Source organism: Pipistrellus kuhlii, unplaced genomic scaffold (genome assembly GCF_014108245.1).
Source record: "Pipistrellus kuhlii isolate mPipKuh1 unplaced genomic scaffold, mPipKuh1.p scaffold_m20_p_9, whole genome shotgun sequence".
NCBI classification, from domain to species: Eukaryota; Metazoa; Chordata; class Mammalia; order Chiroptera; family Vespertilionidae; genus Pipistrellus; species Pipistrellus kuhlii.
The window spans coordinates 21,749,186-21,767,595 of NW_023425595.1; the positions used below are offsets into that span (position 1 = coordinate 21,749,186).

General features: G+C 55.0%; 1 protein-coding gene across 1 annotated transcript in view; it reads right to left on the bottom strand.

Moving 5' to 3' along the window:
- OTOG (otogelin) overlaps positions 1–18,410 on the bottom strand; it is a 59,855-nt gene that overhangs the window by 9,885 nt on the left and 31,560 nt on the right. The window contains exons 29-40 of the mRNA XM_045577893.1: positions 18,296–18,322; positions 15,497–15,664; positions 13,304–13,582; positions 10,873–10,990; positions 9,851–9,930; positions 7,623–9,430; positions 6,602–6,770; positions 6,152–6,297; positions 5,338–5,427; positions 4,207–4,390; positions 1,765–1,985; positions 1,428–1,566 (exon numbers count right to left, since the gene is read on the bottom strand). Coding sequence (XP_045433849.1) covers positions 1,428–1,566; positions 1,765–1,985; positions 4,207–4,390; positions 5,338–5,427; positions 6,152–6,297; positions 6,602–6,770; positions 7,623–9,430; positions 9,851–9,930; positions 10,873–10,990; positions 13,304–13,582; positions 15,497–15,664; positions 18,296–18,322 — 3,429 coding nt within the window. The remainder of the gene's footprint in view (positions 1–1,427; positions 1,567–1,764; positions 1,986–4,206; positions 4,391–5,337; positions 5,428–6,151; positions 6,298–6,601; positions 6,771–7,622; positions 9,431–9,850; positions 9,931–10,872; positions 10,991–13,303; positions 13,583–15,496; positions 15,665–18,295; positions 18,323–18,410) is intronic.

Genomic DNA, 18,410 nt, shown 5'->3' on the forward strand with positions numbered 1-18,410 from the left:
CCTCTTTCCTCTAGATCAGGAGGCAGAGAATGAAGTTTTGCTGAAGCACAGCCACGTCCATTCATTACTACTGAGTGGCTGCTGTGTACTACGAGGCAGAGCAGAGTGGCTGTGCAGAGGCCATACCGCCCCCAAAGCCTCACACACTTATCTGGCCCTTCACGGAAAACATTGCCAACCCCTTGTTCTAAGTCCGTGTTTCCAAACTCTCGTGACTGTAAAAAGTAGATTTTATACTGTGGTCCAATAGAACAGTGGTCTGCCCTATCTGGTTTGGCTCAGTGGATAGAGCATCAGCCTCTGAACTGAAGGGTCCCAGGTTTGATTCCTGGTCAGGGCACATGCCTGGGTTGTGGGCTGTCCCCAGTAGGGGGTGTGCAGGAGGCAGCCGATCAATGATTCTCTCTCATCATTGATGTTTCTCTCTCTCTCTCCCTCTCCCTTCCTCTCTGAAATAAATAAAAATATATTTTTTAGAAAAAGAAATAAAAAAAGAAAGAAAGAATAGTGGTCCCCAAACCAGATAGCCAAAGGATCACCCAGAGTTTTTGAACTGCTATTACGGGGACCCGAACCCAGACCAATGTGGGGCCCATGCATCATTACTTTTTTAGAGAATCACTGATATATTGCAACAGTAACAACAACAACAAAACTTGTGCATGAGATAATATTTAATTTTTCTAGTATTTTCTATTCTGTTGCATTTTCCAAATACTGGCACTGTCTCCAAAAGTTGATTTCATACCCACTGAGTTGAAATCCTCAGTTTGAAGCCATCCTCTGGGTGGCACTGTCTTTTCACTTACCTGTCATATGAAAGGTGTGGTCTTCCTGTGAGCCACCTCCTGCCTGTCTGGGTGTGTTCAAACTACTGGAGGCCAGTCCACCCCTGCTGACCCCACTAGGGCAAAGCTAAGGGGGTGGGACAGAGTGGATCCCAATTCTCTTTAAGGAAGGAGTGGAGAGACTGAGAGAAGAGACAGATGACCAACAGTGAAGAGAAAGGAGTGAAGATGTGCTGGACATAGCCAGGTGACAGCCTAGTGTGAAGCCCTCTGAGCACAGTATCTCATGCCATCTTCAAACCAGCCCTAGAGGGAGCTATTATTCCTGTCCCCACTGTACAGATGAGGCAAGGAGACTCAGAGAAATAAAATAATGAATAAATAAAAGATTTACTTGGCTTGGTAATATAAGTTAGAACAAAAACAAATTTGTTAATTTATTAAAACACCCATAGATTTATTTATAAAGCATATAGACATTTATTAATGAATGCAATGGAATGAATGAATAATTAAATCTGGAAAGCCTCGACTTGGACTCGGGTCTGTAAAAGTATTTCCCACTCTAACTGTGGGAGCAAAGGAGCCATGGAGGAGACACCTGCCCCACCCGCCTCACGGCCCCCGGCACCAACTCACGGCAGTAGTCAGAGCGCCGCCACTCGATGCACACGTGGAACTTGTGGCACATAGCCACGTACACGGTCAGTGCCACGCAGGGCTGCTGCACGTACTTGGTGTCCCGGATCCACAGCTCACAGAACGACTCTGGAGAGACCTGGGCACATGTATCAGGCAGTGCTGCCTCTCTGGATTCCCCACATCCCAGGGCCCAGCTCTCCCAAGCCCTGCCTGGGGGCAACAATGAGCCTCTGCAGACACCCAACCTGGTCCCAAACAAGACCTCTGGGAGCTCACCCAGATCTGCCCCTCCCAGCCACGGGGTCCTCCCACCCTGAACCCAGTTGGCACGTACAAAGCTGTGGCAGGCGCTGAAGGTGCGGTTGGACACCATGCGAATGCAGGGGGAGCAGTCGGCCGTGGCACAGCTGTCTGGGCGGAAGCGGGTCTGGCCCACAGAGGTCAGGGAACTGGGCACCTGCCAGCTGTCCAGAAAGGGAGCAGGGTCCTCGTCCTCACCCACCACAGAACCATCCTCCAGGGTGAGGTCATTGGCTGCGTCCCCATCACAGATACCTGAAGGGGGCGGGATTACCCAACAGCCACAATAATCACCACACTCCCAGGTCCTCAGCTGTCACTCTGCATATCCCTTCGAGCAAGTCTTTGAGGCTGGTATTAGTATTATCCCATTTTATAGGTGAGGAAAATGAGGCCCAGAGAAGCTAAGAAACCTGCTGTGTAAGAAAATATCTTTGTTCTAAATACATGCCCAAGTATTTAGGGATATAAAAATAGTTTCAAGTGGTGCAGGAAAAAAAAATGCATATATATAAATTGCATATGCACAGAAAAGTGCATTAATACAAATGTCTCTATCTCTATCTTAATATACAGAAAGAGAAGCAAATGGGGCCAAATGTGAATACTTGGTAAATCTGAGTAAATAGTACACAGAGTTCCTTATACTATTTTTGTAACCTTGAAGTTTGACATTATATGAAAATTAAGTTACTTCAAAAATGTCTGCTTTAACAGAGATGGCTAGCTAGTTATCACACCTGTTTCCTCTTCTGCCTGGGCAATCTGCTAGCCTATTTTTCCCAGGCCCCCTTGCAGCTGGTGAGACCATGTGGCTGAGTCATTGACTGAGTCAATGAGACCCGAGTGAAGGTGATGGGCACCACAACCAGACCTGGTCCATAAACATTTCCCAACTCTTTCCTTCCTTGGAGCTGGAAGCTCGTGTTGAAATGGCAGCGCCACAAGATGGGAGGGACCTCCATTTGGGAATTTATGTGTGCAAGAAATAAACTGCAGTGTTAAGGCACCAGGGGAGGGAAGGGACTGAAGTTTATCTGCCATAATTTCTACCATGGCCTTAACTTCCAGCCTCTCTCTCAGTCTCTGGGCGTCAGACACACACTTGTCTGCCCTTGACTTTGCTCAGGCTGCTCCCTCTGCCTGAAATACTTCCTTCCAGGACCCCTTTAATGCATCGTCCATGACCTTCCCAATTGTGTAACACACTTTGGTCTTGCTCTGTGAGTGCAAAGCCTCATTTTCGTTTGGATTCTTAGAATTTCCCCACATGCCTAACCGAGTGGCCATGATACCAAGTGTTAGTTTGGATAGCTTAGAGATAAATTAGCTGTCTTCTGCTCTGATACTTCCAGCCACCAGCTTTGTCAATATAAAGCATCATTTAATAAAATTTTATCCATGTTCCCAAAGGTCACAATTTCAGTCTTGGCATTGAGTCACTGAAGGGTGTCACAAAGGGACCCTCCGGAGGAGTTGGCCTGCCCAATTATTGCTGACCACAGCACTCTGCCAGGTGTGAACAGTAGAACAAGTGAGGAAAGGGTGATGGTGGTGCTGGTGCTGGCGGTACTGATGTGTGCAAGGAGAGATGCTTGTATCAGTAAAAACAGAAGTTTCATCAAACAGGAGGTTTGTCTTTTTTGCTTTCTGTTCGGCCCCCAGGGACTGGCACCTGGTAACTATATGTTGCACAAATGAAAGAATAACCAGGAAGCAGACTTACGTGTGTTAGTCTAAGTGTAGAGGGCATGTTGAACAGGGCATGTTGAACACAGGGGCGTGAGTGTGAATGAACAAAATGTGAGCAGCCTTACGGATGGAGGCCATAAGGATGTGTGTGTATAAGTATCCCTATGTCATCCATCACCATAATCAGGGCAGTTCTCTGCCCCTTCAAGGAATAGCAGTCCATACTCGGATTCCTCCTGAATCAATCCAAGTTTGCTTATCAAAATGCACTGGTCCCTTAGGGCATGTGCTGAGGGCAGCCATGCTGTGGTCTAAGAACACTAGCTCTATGGGTGTAGCAGCTCTGCTGTGTGATCTTAAGCAAGCCACTTAACCTCTCTGAGCCCCCTTTCTTCTTTAGTTCAATGACCACGGCTCAGGGCTATTGTGTGGATGACCTGGAATAAGTGTGATCGGAGCGTGGAAGTGCTTTGTGAAGTGCTCAGGCATATGCAGGCTGGAAGGATTATCTGGTATTAGGGAGCCACCAGGGAAGCTGACAGACAATCCTGCCTGAAGCAACAACTGGCCGAGGCCAGAGCCCCGAGCCATCTCTCTGCTGGCGGCTTCAGTTCCAGAACAGAAGACATTAGGGACATTGGGTCTCTCTGCCTGGCAGCTCTCCTGATCCCCACTCTGGCTGATACTCTGGCCCTGCTTTCCCTGGTACAGGGGAACCTGTGTCTGGGGAGGACAGGGGAGATCCAGAAAGCATCCCCCTGCCCCCAGCTGGGTCCCACCTCACCGCACAGGCCACGGCCCTGGGTCTCGCTGGCTTTGCTGGCTTCCAGGATCATGAGTCCTGAGCTGTGGAGCCACTGGATCAGGATGTGTGACGGCGTCCAGATTACATACATGTGGCCTGTGTCCTCAATTCTGAACCCATACCTGCTCACGGGGGGCGACACAGGCTGCAAGTCCACTATCACCTTAAAGGGGGGAAGGGTTGTACTGAATGTGAGCACAGCTTGTCTATCCATCCATCCATCCATCCATCCAATTATCCAACAAACAGTCATGAAGCACCCTCTATGTGACAGGCTCAATTTCAGGCACCGGCAGCCAAGACACAGTCCAAGGTGCATAGAAGAGTCCGTAAAGGTCTGATGAGCACACAACAATGAAGCAAGAAGTGCAGCATCTGGAAGCAGGCTACATCTCTATGCGCAAATTAGCACACATTCTGGGTCCCTCTAATCGTTCTCTTCTTTCCTGCTTCCACTCCGATAATTTCTTCTGGGAGATCTTCCCCAAATCCCCAGCCTCTGGGCCGGGCACTCCTCTCTGGGGTCTCCCCATCTCTGTGCTGACCACTAAGACAGAATCCCTCAGGGCAAAAGTGCAAAAGTCAGATAGCTTCCAGGCGTCTTCAAACTACGGCCCGCAGGCCACATGCGGCCCGCAGAGGAGTCTGATCCGGCCCGCCAGGTTTTTTGGGCAGTGAGTGCAGCCGAGGTGTTACAGTAGGAATTAGTAGTTCATATAGTCCGGCCCTCCAGCTCTCTGAGGGACCGTGATCTGGCCCCCACTTTAAAAAGTTTGAGGACCCCTGGAACAGTCGTGAAGGCCACTGTTTCTTCCCGTCACAGTATTCCTCTGTCACAGTATCCCTCCCGGTACTCTTCCTGGCTTGACAGTACGGTGGCCAAAGTATTCTAATTAAAACTCTTCCAAATATTCCAAATATACTTAACTTTCCATTGTGTGTGTGTGTGTGTTTGTGGGTTTTTTGTTTTTTTTTTGGTTTTTTTTTTTTTTGTCCTTCCACACGCCAGTTCCCAATCATGAATAAGCCGCAGGCCCCTCCACCCTGGATGCCCTGGCCCTCCACTGACTGCTGCCTGGCCCCGGAGGACAGGCTCTTTGATGCACTCACCTTCCGGTTGAAGCGATCAATGATGACCTGATGGGCCAGGTGAGTCACATTCAGCAGCACCAGACAAAACGGGGGCCAGTTCAGGTGCCCCTGCAGAGACATCCCAGCCCCCATCAACCCATCACCTTGGAGCCCAGTCCTGCCTACTATCCTGGTGAGCAAGTGTGAGCACACTCTGCCCCTGTCCCTGACTTCCCTCCAACAACACGCCAGCGGCACCATCGGGGCTGTGCAACGGTGCAGAATCCCATAGACCAGCGGTCAGCAAGCTCTAAATCAACAGAGCCAAATATCAACAATATAACGATTGAAATTTCTTTTGTGAGCCAAATTTTTTAAACTTAAACTCTTCTAATGCCACTTCCTCAAAATAGACTCACCCAGGCATTTTGTGGAAGAGCCACACTCAAGGGGTCAAAGAACCGCAAGTGGCTCGCGAGCCGCAGTTTGCCGACCATGGCCATAGAACATTTTTGGCTCTACCTGACCCCATGCAAGCTCAGCCACAACTAACAAACAAAGAACCTTGCCTCCTCCACCTGGCTCATGGGGCATCCTAGGTGGGGATTCCCTGCAGTTTGACCAGGCCACATCCCCGGAAAGGCATCCCAGATCCTATGCACATGCCCAGGAAGCTGGGGATGGCACAGGCCCCGGGAAAGGCCAGGAGGTAGCAGACTCCACTGACTCTTGCCCCACGTGCCCATTTCAGGGGACCTCTGGGAGACAGATGCCTCAAAACCCAGCTCACTGCCAATCCCCCTCCAGGCCTAGTCATAGCCCCAAGTGTGGGCAGAAAGAAGCGGGCAGTCACCAGGTTGGCGCTTTTGCAGTCCAGGACGTGGACGGTGACCATTTCGTCTGGGCTCTGGCTGAGGGTGTAGACAGCCTCCTTGAATAGGGCTGCATGGCTCCCATCAAAGGTGACAAAGCTCAGATCGGGGAAGATGGAGCAGCGGCCTGTGGGAGGGCAGTGGACAAGAAGAATAAACAGGTGCCTTCAAAGCCGAGGCTGCGTAGGAGCACGGAGCCGGTGCCTGGGCCCTTTCCTGGGTGATGCAGAGGCCCTGGGGGCTGGAGGGTCACACAGAGATCAGAGGTTGCAAGGGTAGGAAATCTGCCAGGTCAAGGGTCACACTGAGACAAGAGGTCATATTCAGGTCAGGGTTACTCTAAGGCTGGGAGGCCCCAGGTCAGCGGTAGAAATCAGGCTGAAGGACACGGTACGAGGACAGGGGAGGCTCCAGTGGACCCCAGGACTCACAGGCACATTCCCAGATGGGGCAGCAGTGGTCCCCGCCCACTCGCACGGAGAGGCCCAGGACCCCGCAGTGAAGGGGTGCAGCACCCTGGGGACAGTGCTGAGTCAGGTTCAACCGGATCAGCTCGCCCTCCAGGCAGATGTGGCGGACACAGTCCTCCTCCGCGATTGGCTGGCACAGGGTGAAGGGACGTGTGAGTGCCCATGCTAGAAGCCACGGCCACTCACCCCCAGCCCACCCAGCCTGCAGCCACGAGGGCCCGGGATCCTTCCAGATGCAGATTCTACCAGGAACAGACCTGAGATAAACCTACCAGGGAATGGAGCCCTCACTCTCCATCTACCCAACCCATAGGGGACGTGGGGCTGGACTGCCCATGAGATTGAGGGTCTGAGGACTGACTCCCCGAGATCTCTGCATACATGCCTGGTCTGTGCTGAGATCCCAGGTACACAGGTGTGCAGACACATTAGCTCAGACTCACAGAAGCCCAAGCACCCCCTCCCATACACATTCTTTCTTTCTATCTATCTGTCTGTCTATCTATCTACTCAATATCTATCTATTGACAAATGCACAGTCTCTCAGCATCATGTATCACACACACAGATACCTGAGTGCTCAGAATCTTACACACATGAACACAAACCAGGGCACATAGTCCCATGCAGGCACCCAGACACAAACATGCACACTGACATACCCATGTTGTCACACTCAGGACATCACACCAAGCCATCCAATTAGCCTCTGGGGCCCCAGTGGGGCACGGTGTGACCCTGCTATGGTATCAAAGGCCAAGAAGATCCTGGAGAACTTTCCAGGCCTCAGGAGCATGGGGGAGGGGTGAAGGCAGTGACTAAGCCCCATCTTTGTAGCCTGGCAACTGGTTAAGAAGCTTCTAAAGAACTTGCCCCTAGCCCAGGAATGTGAGAGTGGTGGTGCCCAAGCCCAGTGGCCTGGGAGGAGGGAAGGCATGGAGGGTCCATATATAAGAGGCCAGAAACCTGTCAAGTCACTCACGACACATATGGATGCGTTGGACTCAGTGGTGGTTGCCAAGGCCACGGCTGAACCCTCGGAGATGCCCTGGACGGGGGCCGAGCGCCCCGACTGCGTGGTGGCCTCTCCCACTGGCTCTGCAGGGGGCAGAGGTCCCGCCGAGGTTCCATGGGCCTCCGGGAGTTGAGGGAGCAGAACCAGTGAGCTCTCTCGGGAGGCGGTCCTGGCCGAGACGGGGCTCAAGGGATGGGATGTGGGCACTAGTGGCGCTGTGCCAGCCCAGGGATCCTTGGCCTCGGTCACCAAAGTGGCAAGAGTGTGGGCCACAGCAGGCGTGAGTGCTGTGGGCCCCTCCTGGGCAGAGCCATGTGCCAAGGTGGGCAGAGACACCTGCTTGGACAGGATGGCCATCTTCTCCGTGGTGCTCTTCCGTGGAGCAGCAGATACTGTGGAGGCCACCCCCCCAGCCACAGTCGCCACTCCAGAGGTTGGCAATGTGGCTCCCAGAAGTGGGCCTGGAGCTGTGCCTGCTGCCGGAGGGGCTGTGTGACTGGGTGGGTGCACCTGGGCCACCACAGCTGGGGTGAGAGGCAGGGCCGGGCTGAGAGACCGAGCAGATGGAGTGGTGGCCATGGCGAGAGAGGTGGCCTGTTGCTGGAGTGGAGGGGTGATGACAGGGCCCTCGGGACCAGGCGTGGCCACTGGGGCAGATGTGCCCACCTTGGCCAGGGGCAGGCTGGTGTCAGGGGACAGGCCAGAGAGGAGCTGGGGGGGCCGAGTTGACTCTGGAGATATGAAGGGTGTGGCCCCCAGCCCATGGGCAACTGTGGGCAGGCCGGTGGCAGCCAGAGTGCCTGGGGGGGGTGCTGGAGGCCTTGTGGCTGTGGTGGTGTGCCCGGAGGGCTGGGGTGGGGACGTGGGGAGTGGGCTGGGCAGTGGGGAGGGCAGCAGGCCTGTCGGCTGGCCTGGGCCCAGGTGGACCTTCTCTGTGGGTGGCATGCTCTCCACTCTCTGGGTGGGTGGCACGCTCTCCACTCCCTGGGTGGCCACAGGGCTGACAGGAGCCTGTTCTGCTGCTGCCCCAGACTCGGCTGGGGCGCTGCTGGGACTGGGAATGGGCTGGGTCTGTTCGGGCGGGGGGACCCCTGTCCTGTTCGTGGCCTTCGTTACTGCAGGTGTCAGCCACGTCTCCCCGGACTCTGAGGAAGTGGGGGGCCTGGAGGTCACTGCAGGGGAAGCCACGGGCCTGGAGGAGGGACCTGCGGGCGAGCCCAGGCTCGGCAAGGCCTGCAGGGGTGTTGTTCTAACAGGCAAGGAGCCAGGGCCTGGGACCGTCACCGCTTTGGTCAAGAGTGGGAAGCGAGGGGCAGGGGGTGACTGGGTGGAGACTGTCACGTTGGGGCTCCCTGTAAAGGTCACCGTTACCCTGGTTGTCTCCACGGCACCCAACCCCATGCCGGGTGTGGACATCTGCCGCAAATGGGGGAGGGACGAGGACCTTGGTGCGTGAGGGGTGGCTGGGAGGCTGGCGGTCACTCCCTTGCTGGCCGGGGCCCCGGTGGCAGGGGCAGGGAGGTTAGATGCAGTGACCCCCAGGGGCGCCTGGGTGGGGGCTGGAGGCAGTGTTGGCCCCTCACTGGCTGCCAGGGATGGGTTCAGGGCCGTGGTGAGTGGGGCAGCTGGGGTGAATGCTGGCCTCTGGGAGGGGGCCCCAGGAATGTCCTGGGGGAACTGTAGCTCCTGGTCCCTGGGGGTGGGCAGCTCTTGACTCGGAGGCAGGGTCTCATTGCCACGGGCCTCTGGGGGCACCAGAACTGCAGGCTCCACACCTGGGGCAGATGAGAGAGGAGGCTCAGACAGGGGGTGACTGGTGCCCAGGGGTCACACTGTGCAGGGCTGGGGTCAGATGGGCACCATAGGTGAGCGGGGAAGACAGCTCCCCACGGCTGGTCAGAGGCCTGACCAACCCAGGGCCTCTGCCACGTGGATGACTCAGAGAAGCCAGCGGGTCTGGGCTCTGCCACGTGACTCCAAGCCAGTCCCTTCCTTACTCCGGGCCTCACTTTTCCTCTGTGAAACCGGGAGAATGGGCTGGATGAGGTCTCCGCCTGCCCTACAGGGTTCTCCCGGAGGCCCCTCAGCTGACCCGGCCTGTCCAGGGGACCTGGGAGGTCTGGGTATGATGGGTCCGTGAGACCCTGGGGTTTACGGCAAATCCGAGGGAGGGGTGAGAAATGCAGGCCACTCACAGTCCTCCACGTAGACGCATCTCTGCGTGACTTCATCCAGGACCTTGGGGGCGGGGCATGCCGGCACACAGCCTTCCACCCTGTGGACAGAGCCAGAAGGGTTAGTGGTCAGGAATGTGAGAGGGTCCCCTCTTTTGACCTGCATTGAGCAGGGGCCTCGTCCTTTTTTACGATGTGCATGTGTACGCTCTTATCATGTACACACTCCCATGAGTCTCCATAACCTGTCACATATCACACAGAACTACATATACACCAACATGCATGCTGCACACTCCTGCCCTCAGACCGAGAGGGAAACACACAAACAAAGTCCAGCTATGCACACACGGAGCCCTCACTTGCATGTGCTCACATGTGCCTCGATTCAGGCACATTCTCTCTCACACACACACACCCATGCCTGCAGGACTCAAAAGTATTCACACAGATATATCTACATGCCCACACAGACCACTTCAAACACCAGTGTACACACGCTCACGCGCACAGCTGCACCCACACCCAAACACATGCAGCTCGGACACATGCATGCACACAGCTGTACAAGCCCAGGCACCCCTTACACACAAACACACGCAGGGCTCAGCTATATGCACATTGTGCACACACAGATATATTCACATATGCCCAAATGAGGCACATTCATCTAGTACACACCCCTCGTATACACAGCACACATGTGTATATAAGTATATGTGAGTACACGCACACCTCAATATATGCTTATGCCTCCGCTCACAGATGACATACAAGTCCATTCCACATATGTGTATGCTCTATCAGGCGTCTTCAAACTACGGCCCGCGGGCCACATGCGGCCCGCAGAGGAGTCTGATCCGGCCCGCCAGGTTTTTTGGGCAGTGAGCGCAGCCGAGGTGTTACAGTAGGAATTAGTAGTTCATATAGTCCGGCCCTCCAGCTCTCTGAGGGACCGTGATCTGGCCCCCACTTTAAAAAGTTTGAGGACGCCTGCAGAGTCTATATGCTAAGGCACATACCTGGATGCCATGCCATCTCACCTGGGCACGTCCTGGCAGCTGGCTGCCCTGGGGTCCCGGCAGGTTTGGAAGCAGGGGCTAGCACAGGCATCGTAGCGCCACTCACACATGGGGTAGGCGGCCCCCACTGGGCTGGCATCTGGAAAGGCACCCGCCCAAGAGTCTGAGGACTGGGCATCAGTGCCAGAGCATAGAGGCAGCCCAGCTCAGCCAGCGCCCGCCCCGCCCTGCTCGTGGAAGAGACAAATAGACTCATGGGGCAAAGTGGAGACAAATAAATGAGAGCCAACCTCAGGGGACACTGGGTCGCTGAGAGCTGGGGTCAGTGTCTGGAGGGACCTTGGGGTGGGGTCCAGGAACTTGGTGAAAGGGCTGAGGAAGGGGGTGCTACGAGGCAGGCATTGGAGCTGGGCTTTGAGGGGTGACGGGAAAGGAGGCTGTGATCCCTGATCTCTCCGTAAGGCTGCCTGTCACCCTACCCCTCTGAGACCTTGGTGGTCAGGATCACCCTGCACCCCAGGACACCATCCCATCCTTCCTGCTCTGCCTCTGGCCAGGCCACTGCAGACCTCCAGGGAGCCAGGAGGCTTTCCTCTGGGGGTGGGGGAGGTGTTGGGAACTCCCCGCCCCTCTCAGCCAGGGCCCTGTTGGGCATCTGGCCCCAGACAAGGGGGAGCTGTTCTTTACAAGCTATGCCCTCTGTTCGCAGAGGGCCTTCGTGAAGTAGCCAGTCTTGGGACCAGATGCGTGGTTTGGCTGAGCACTGTCTTGGTTGCCCCTAGTAACTTGGGCTACTAATAATAACAACAGCTGACTCAGATAGCACCAAGTAGGGCACTCAACATTTCACATAAGGATGCACGCATTCATCCTCACAATAATCTTTATGAAGTAACATTATTATTATTATTCCCATTTCATAGATGAAGAAACTGAGGCATAAAAGCTGCTGGGGAAATTAAGCTCTCCCAGGGGAGAGTTCCTTGTAAAAGGCCCCATGGCCAGTGCCTTGGCAAATGAAGGATCCTCAGGGGAAGAGTGTGTAGACTCTGTGGGGCATTAAGGCAGACAAGACCCCAGACCTCCCTGGCACAAGCGGAGGTCTCTGCTCCTGGCCCCACCCTACAGCCCCGTCCTGACCTCCTGGCCCCCGCACTGCTGCTGACTGTGAAGGAACCTACTTTTCCAAGACCCTTGGGACCAGCACCGAGAACTTCACTCTGAGCCAGGCCCAGAGCAAAGCCCACGCCATACATTCAATCGCCCACAACAGTGGTCAGCAAATTCATTCGTCAACAGAGCCAAATATCAACAGTACGACGACTGAAATTTCTTTTGAGAGACACATTTTTTTAAAACTTAAACTATATAGGTAGGTACATTGTTATTAACTTAATTAGGGTACTCCTAAGCTGGCCTTTGCTAAAAACTCAAGGGGCCAAAGAGCCGCATGTGGCTCGCAAGCCGCAGTTTGCCGACCACTGGCCCACACTAACCCTGAGGCAAACATCGCCGTTGTTCAGGTGAAGAAACGGTCAGGGAGGGGCGTTCTCCTCCAGCGCCAAGGACCCAGGTCAGCATTCGAACCCAGGGCAGTCTGGCTTCAGCGCCTGGGCTCACCCACTCTGTCTCGGGGTCTTCCAGAAAGGGACACAGCCCTGCCATCATGGCCAGCAACCACTCTGTCCTGGGGAGTGGGGGGGGCGCATTCTTGATGGGCTGGATAGATGACCGCTGAATGTAAGTGTGAGCTGGCCCAGCCTGGTGTGTGTGTGTGTGTGTGTGTGTGTGTGTGTGTGTGTGTGTGTGTGGTATGGGTGGGGTGGTAAGTGAGCAGCCTGGCTGGAGACACATTTACACACGTGTGGATTCATTCATATGGTGGGAGGTGCCCTCACAGGCATGAACGCACATACACACATGGTTCAGTAAGGAAATTGTGATCACTGCCTCCGGGTCCAGGCAGAGATGAAGTCGTTGGGGCAGACACACCCGGCAGGGGGAGGGCAAAGCCCTGGGACCCTTTCCAGTCCTGCCCCATCACAGGGTCCCGGGCCTCCCAGGGGGCAGGGAGAGGCTGTGGGCTCACAGGGCGGGCGTGTGCCCCATCGCCACGAAACCTGAGCCAGAGAGCTGCGCAAGCAGCAGCCACGATCCCTTCGCCCTGCGTTTCCACAAAGGCCGCCCTATTTTTAGACGGGGAATCTGGCCTGTGGGAACAGGCAGGACCCAGGAAGCTGGCTGGGCCCTGAGCCATGCTGCCCACACTCCTTAGGCCACCAACACGGAGGCCAGGACACTTCCCACCTCAGGGTGGCACCTACGTGGCCTCCTGGTGCCAGGAGGGTGAGTGAGGATTCCATCTCTTGGGGGCAGAAGGAAGGGGAATAAGGAGAGGCCGGGGAGGGCAGCTGAGCGAGGGGCTGAGGGTGAGGGCAGGGAGGGCACCTACCCAGAAGGCTGAAGAGTGTGCCCCTGCGGAAGGCCTCCGAGTGCTCGTATGGCCGAAGGGCCAGTGTGGGGCCCGACACGAAGAGGAAAGAGCCAGGCTCCGCCAGGGACTCCAGGGCCACTAGGCCTGCCCGCCAGGTCCCCTGGTGCAGCGAGAAGGAGGCGTGGTGGCGGAAGGCATCGCTGCCCTGCCACTTAGCCAGCTCCAGAGACCCGTTGGCTGTGACGTGGAGGAAGAAGTTGGGTCTGTCCGCTGCCTCCAGGGACACCACATCCGGATCTGCAGAGAGCCACACGGTAAGGTCCATGCAGAGAGAGGCCCCGATGGGGGGCAGACACCGGGCGCCCATTTCCCTCTCAGGGACATCTGCTCCTCCATGCCTGCCCACCTCCCCTCGGCCCACCCCCTCTGCCTGCTGGCTGCCCCCCGGTGCGCCTCCCTTCCCCAGGGCAGGCGGAGGGTTAGAGAAGCCACCGACTGCCAAACCTCGGGAGGTAAGCAGCCTCCCTCCCTTCCTTCCACAAACACTTTGAGGACACCCCCCGTGCCAGGTGCAATTCTAGATGCCAGGGACACAACAGTGGCCATGACAGACAGACACGGCCGCCCTGGTGGAGTTGCGTTTTATTGGTCACACCGGACAAGCTGGTGATTTGCCAGATTTCAGCAACCCCTGCGTGGTCCTGCTCCTCACAGAATCCCAGAGGGTCAGAGCTGGTGGAACTCGGGCACCCTGGGTCCAGCCCCAGATAGGAAAACAGAGTCCCAGCGGGAAGGCCCTTGCCCAGAGCCTGTTTCTCTCCTTCCTCCTATATCCACAAGGACCCATTTCTAAAGAGAGGGGCTCACTGCTGGCTGGACCTCCCCGATCCCTACCCAAGACATCCTCTATTCTGCATTTTTCCTGATCACAATCTTTCCCACCCCTCAAGACCCATTTCAAGGGACACCTCCTCCACACAGACACCCAAGATCTCACCTGGAAGGCACTTTCTCTTTTGCTGCCCAGTACCTTGTATATAGTGGTGGGGGGATGGGGGAAGGAGGAGCACAGGATGGAATGGGGATGGGAGCCTGGGTCCTCACTGGGTCTGCACCCTGCCCCCAGCTGCCCACAAAACCCAAGTTTGACTGAGATGGAGGCTGGACCCAACTTCTTCCTCTCCACAGCGATGTTCTCCAAGGCCGGGCTGCTCTGGTGCTCTTAATATGCCCGCAAAACCCCTGGAGAATCAACACTTCCTCTAGTGCAGACCTTACTAGACTAAAATATTGAGTGGAGAACAGAAAATTCCCACTAAGCGATGGCCTATCAGTGGTCGGCAAACTTATTAGTCAACAGAGCCAAATATCAACAGTACAACCATTGAAATTTCTTTTGAGAGCCACATTTTTTAAACTTAAACTATATAGGTAGGTACATTGTTACTAACTTAATTAGGGTACTCCTAAGCTGACCCAAAGAGCTGCATGTGGCTCTCGAGCTGCAGTTTGCCGACCACTGATTTAGAGCAAGCATGTCAAACTCCTGGCCCGAGGGCCGCAAGTGGCCCACAACGAATACTTTTTTGGCCCAGGCAATGTAACAGTATGAAAGAAACGTTTTAGTAAAAATTTCATAACTTAATTTTTACAATATCCTGTCATACATAATTATTAATAACGAACCTCAACATTCGCTAATGACTGATCACTATAATCGTGTTGCCTTCATTTCCCTTACACGCCTTACGCACAGGTGCACCATTTCTCTCCACTAATACTAGCAGCGAATATTTTAGCAACCAATCGCCACGTCGTCATTAGTCTTGTACTGACTTGTATGGTGTGCGCAACAGGAAATATTTTGCTTTCGGAGAACAAGAAAAATAGGTTTATTTGCATTACGCTTATTAATTAGTGCAGTTATTCAGTGTCTAGTAAGTTAATGTTCAAGAAAAGATATTAATTTTTATTAAAATGTTCCATTGTTTTATGTTAACGGCAGCTCATTTATTTCAGCCCTTTGTATTCAGCATGCCTCTATCGAAATAAACCTATGTTTCTATGAAATGGAAGCTTTTGTTTTTTTACAGCCCACATCAACGTAAGCCTTGTTTATTTGTCTTGTGTTAGTGCTAAGTTTGACAGGCTTGGGTTAGAGCCTCAGCACCTTCCCTTCTCTGGCAATGCCTCCCCCACAGGAGGCCTTACCGTGGGCCTTGGCCTTGTCCAGGGCAGCCGTCAGCAGGAAGTTCACCATGTCCCCCGGGGCCACCTCCTCTGCGCTCACTAGGACTACGGCCCCGCCTGCCGCCTTCGTGGCCACGCGGGCACCACCGGCTGCCTGGCTGGCCAGCTGGTAGGGGCCCTTCCCTAGAGCTGGAGAGAGAGGGCCAGTCGTGAGGCCTGCCTCCCGGGGCCTTTGCCCACCTCCCGTCCTGCCAGAGGTTGGGCTGAGGGAGAGTGCCAAGGAGGTGCTGTTGGTTACTTCCCTCACCCCAAGCTCTAGGGACCTCGATTTCCATGAGGAGGAAGGACAGGAACTGAAGGCTGTCATCCTTGACAGGGACTGGCAGAGCACCTGAGTAATTTCACAGGAAGCCTGGGATCAAGGTCACCCACAGGGGTCACCTGGACTCCTCCCCCCCAAAAGACTCTCCATGGGCCTGTCCCCCTACCTAAGACTCTACACTGCCAGCCACTGCTCTGTTATTAAGGTGACCAGACGCCCCGCTTTTGGCGGGACAGTCCCGATTTTTAACAATTTCTTTCCAAAAATCGGGACTGTTTTAAAACACCACGGATGCGGGACAAATTGTTAAAAATCTGGACTGTCCCACCAAAAGCGGGACGTCTGGTCACCTTACCCTTGGGAGGAGATAGCAGACCTTGCCTCTGCTCACCCCGGCTGGAGGGATGAAGGCGAGGAGAGCTTGGGCTCGGCTCGGCACTAGTGTTTCCTTATGCCAAGCCTGTGCCACTTCGGAGTCTCGTGGATTCCTGCATCGTCAGTACAGGCTAGTTTCTGGACAATTTTAACAGCCTCGTGAGTGGCCTCCTGCCTCTGGTGTGCTCCCCACCTCCCGCACCTCCTCCCCAAGTCACCTTTCTGACACACTCCGTGCTGGGACCCATCAGTAGCTCCCATTGCCCTCAGGAGAGAATCCAAGAGCCCAGCTTGAATTCGGGGGCCTTTCACACCCTGCTCCTGCCTACACCCCACCTCCCCGCTCCTCTGCCCCTACCACACCAAACTTCTCTTGCTGTTCCTTGAAAGAGCCTGCTGCGTCCTGCCTCGTGTCTCCACTCATGCTGCCCCCTCCAGGCCCCTCAGGGTAGTCCTTCTGCTTTGTGCCTGGCAAACGCCTCCTAGATCTCTGGGGCCCAGCTCAAATGTCATCTCCGTGGTGAAGCTCTCCCTGCACCCCTCCTGCCACACACAAACATCACCCCTCCCGCTGGGCCCCAGCAGCCCTGGGAGCACGACACAGCCATCGCAGCTCTCCTGAGGGATCTCAGTCGGGGTCCTGGCATGTCTCCTCTCCTAGATGGGAGCCAGGCAGCACTGTGCCTGTACATAGTTAATCATCAGCCCTCAAAAACAAGCCCCAATTGGTAGTGTTTGCTGATTTTCATGCTGTAAAGAACTCCCATCAGTGGCCAAGGCCAAACTACCAACTGAATGTGGAGTTGGGGACACACAGTTGGTTTCAGAGAGCTGGCGTGGGCCAGCTCAGCCAGCGCCCCCTGTGACAGCTCTCCTTGTCCATCGGCTCCCCAGCACCCAGCAAGGGCCTGGACCAGAGAAACAGTGGGAGAAAAGCAGAGCGAGGAATGGACGGGTGGGTGGGTGGGTGGGTGGAGGATGCTAGAAACAGCCTGTCCTTTGCCAGTTACTGCTGCCCGAAATGCCACAGAAGGGAGAGACTCTGCTCAGAGCTGTCTTGCTGAAATGTCTTGCCTGATGTCAGACAGACACCGCCTGCCCCAGCACCAACCACAGTTCTCCCATCACAGATTTATTCCTCTAGGGCTGAAAGGTGCTCGTCCACCAGGAGCCCCGAGGCGCTGATACATAAGTGGGACTGCAGTCCCTGTGAATTTCACAGTGCCCCGGCCCCGCCCTCATCCTTCAGACCCCCTAACTGGTATCTTTGTCTCTGACTGGTCCCCTACCATTTCTCCTGGCTGTATTCTTTCCAGGGAGATGTTTTTCAACCCCAAATCTGAGACTGCAGGGAACTGGACAAGAGGACAGAGCCTTGGGCCCGTATCTACAAAGGCCTGCTCCTGGCAGGATGGGGCCTGGAAGGGTCGAGTGGGGGAGAGGAGTGCATTGGAGGTCAAAGGTGAATGACACCGAGGACCTGCTGAGCATCTAACTCTGCCAAGGTCTGACCTTGGCCCAGCTGGACAGAGATCAGTGCCAAAAACTACTCCTGGGCAGCCCTCCTCCCACTGCGCACTGACCCTAGTGATTAAATGGACTAATTGGCTCTAACGCCTGCCTGGGGTCTTCACTCTAGTTGTGATCTGTGTTTTCACTCTGATTAATGCAGGGGAGGGAGCATACTCTGAGACCCTAGGACACTGGCTAAATTTGATAACCAATCTGAGGGGCTGAGCCAGGCCATCCTCGGGGAGAGCAGTTTGCATTTGCCGTTGCCAACTTAAAACTTCGGTAAACCCCAGACAATGTCCCATGGGCCTGATGAGCCAGATTATGAGGGTCGTGGGGTGGCCCACTGGTTTTTACTTCCTGGTGAAGCTGCCCCAATGAGCATAATCCCCAGGAAGCTGGCCTGGCCTGGGTTCCATATAAGCTTATGGATACAGAGTTCTGGAGCCTTCCTGGACCCTGCACTGTCCGGGCTCTCCCTGCGTGACAGGGTCCCTCCCTGCCCCATGTCACAGCTCTTCCAGGGCCAGGATGGCTGCTGCTGCTGTGGCATCAGGTCAGGGCTGGCAGTGCCCCGGCCCCAAGGTTCCACTTGGGGAGGACAGCCTTACCTTTGTTAAAGAAGTCACAGTCGTACGCTGAAAGAGAGAGAACAGCCTTCTTAGGAAGCTGGAACAGATGGCAGAGCCAAGGCCCCAGCACCCCAGCACTTCCTCCTTCTCCAAG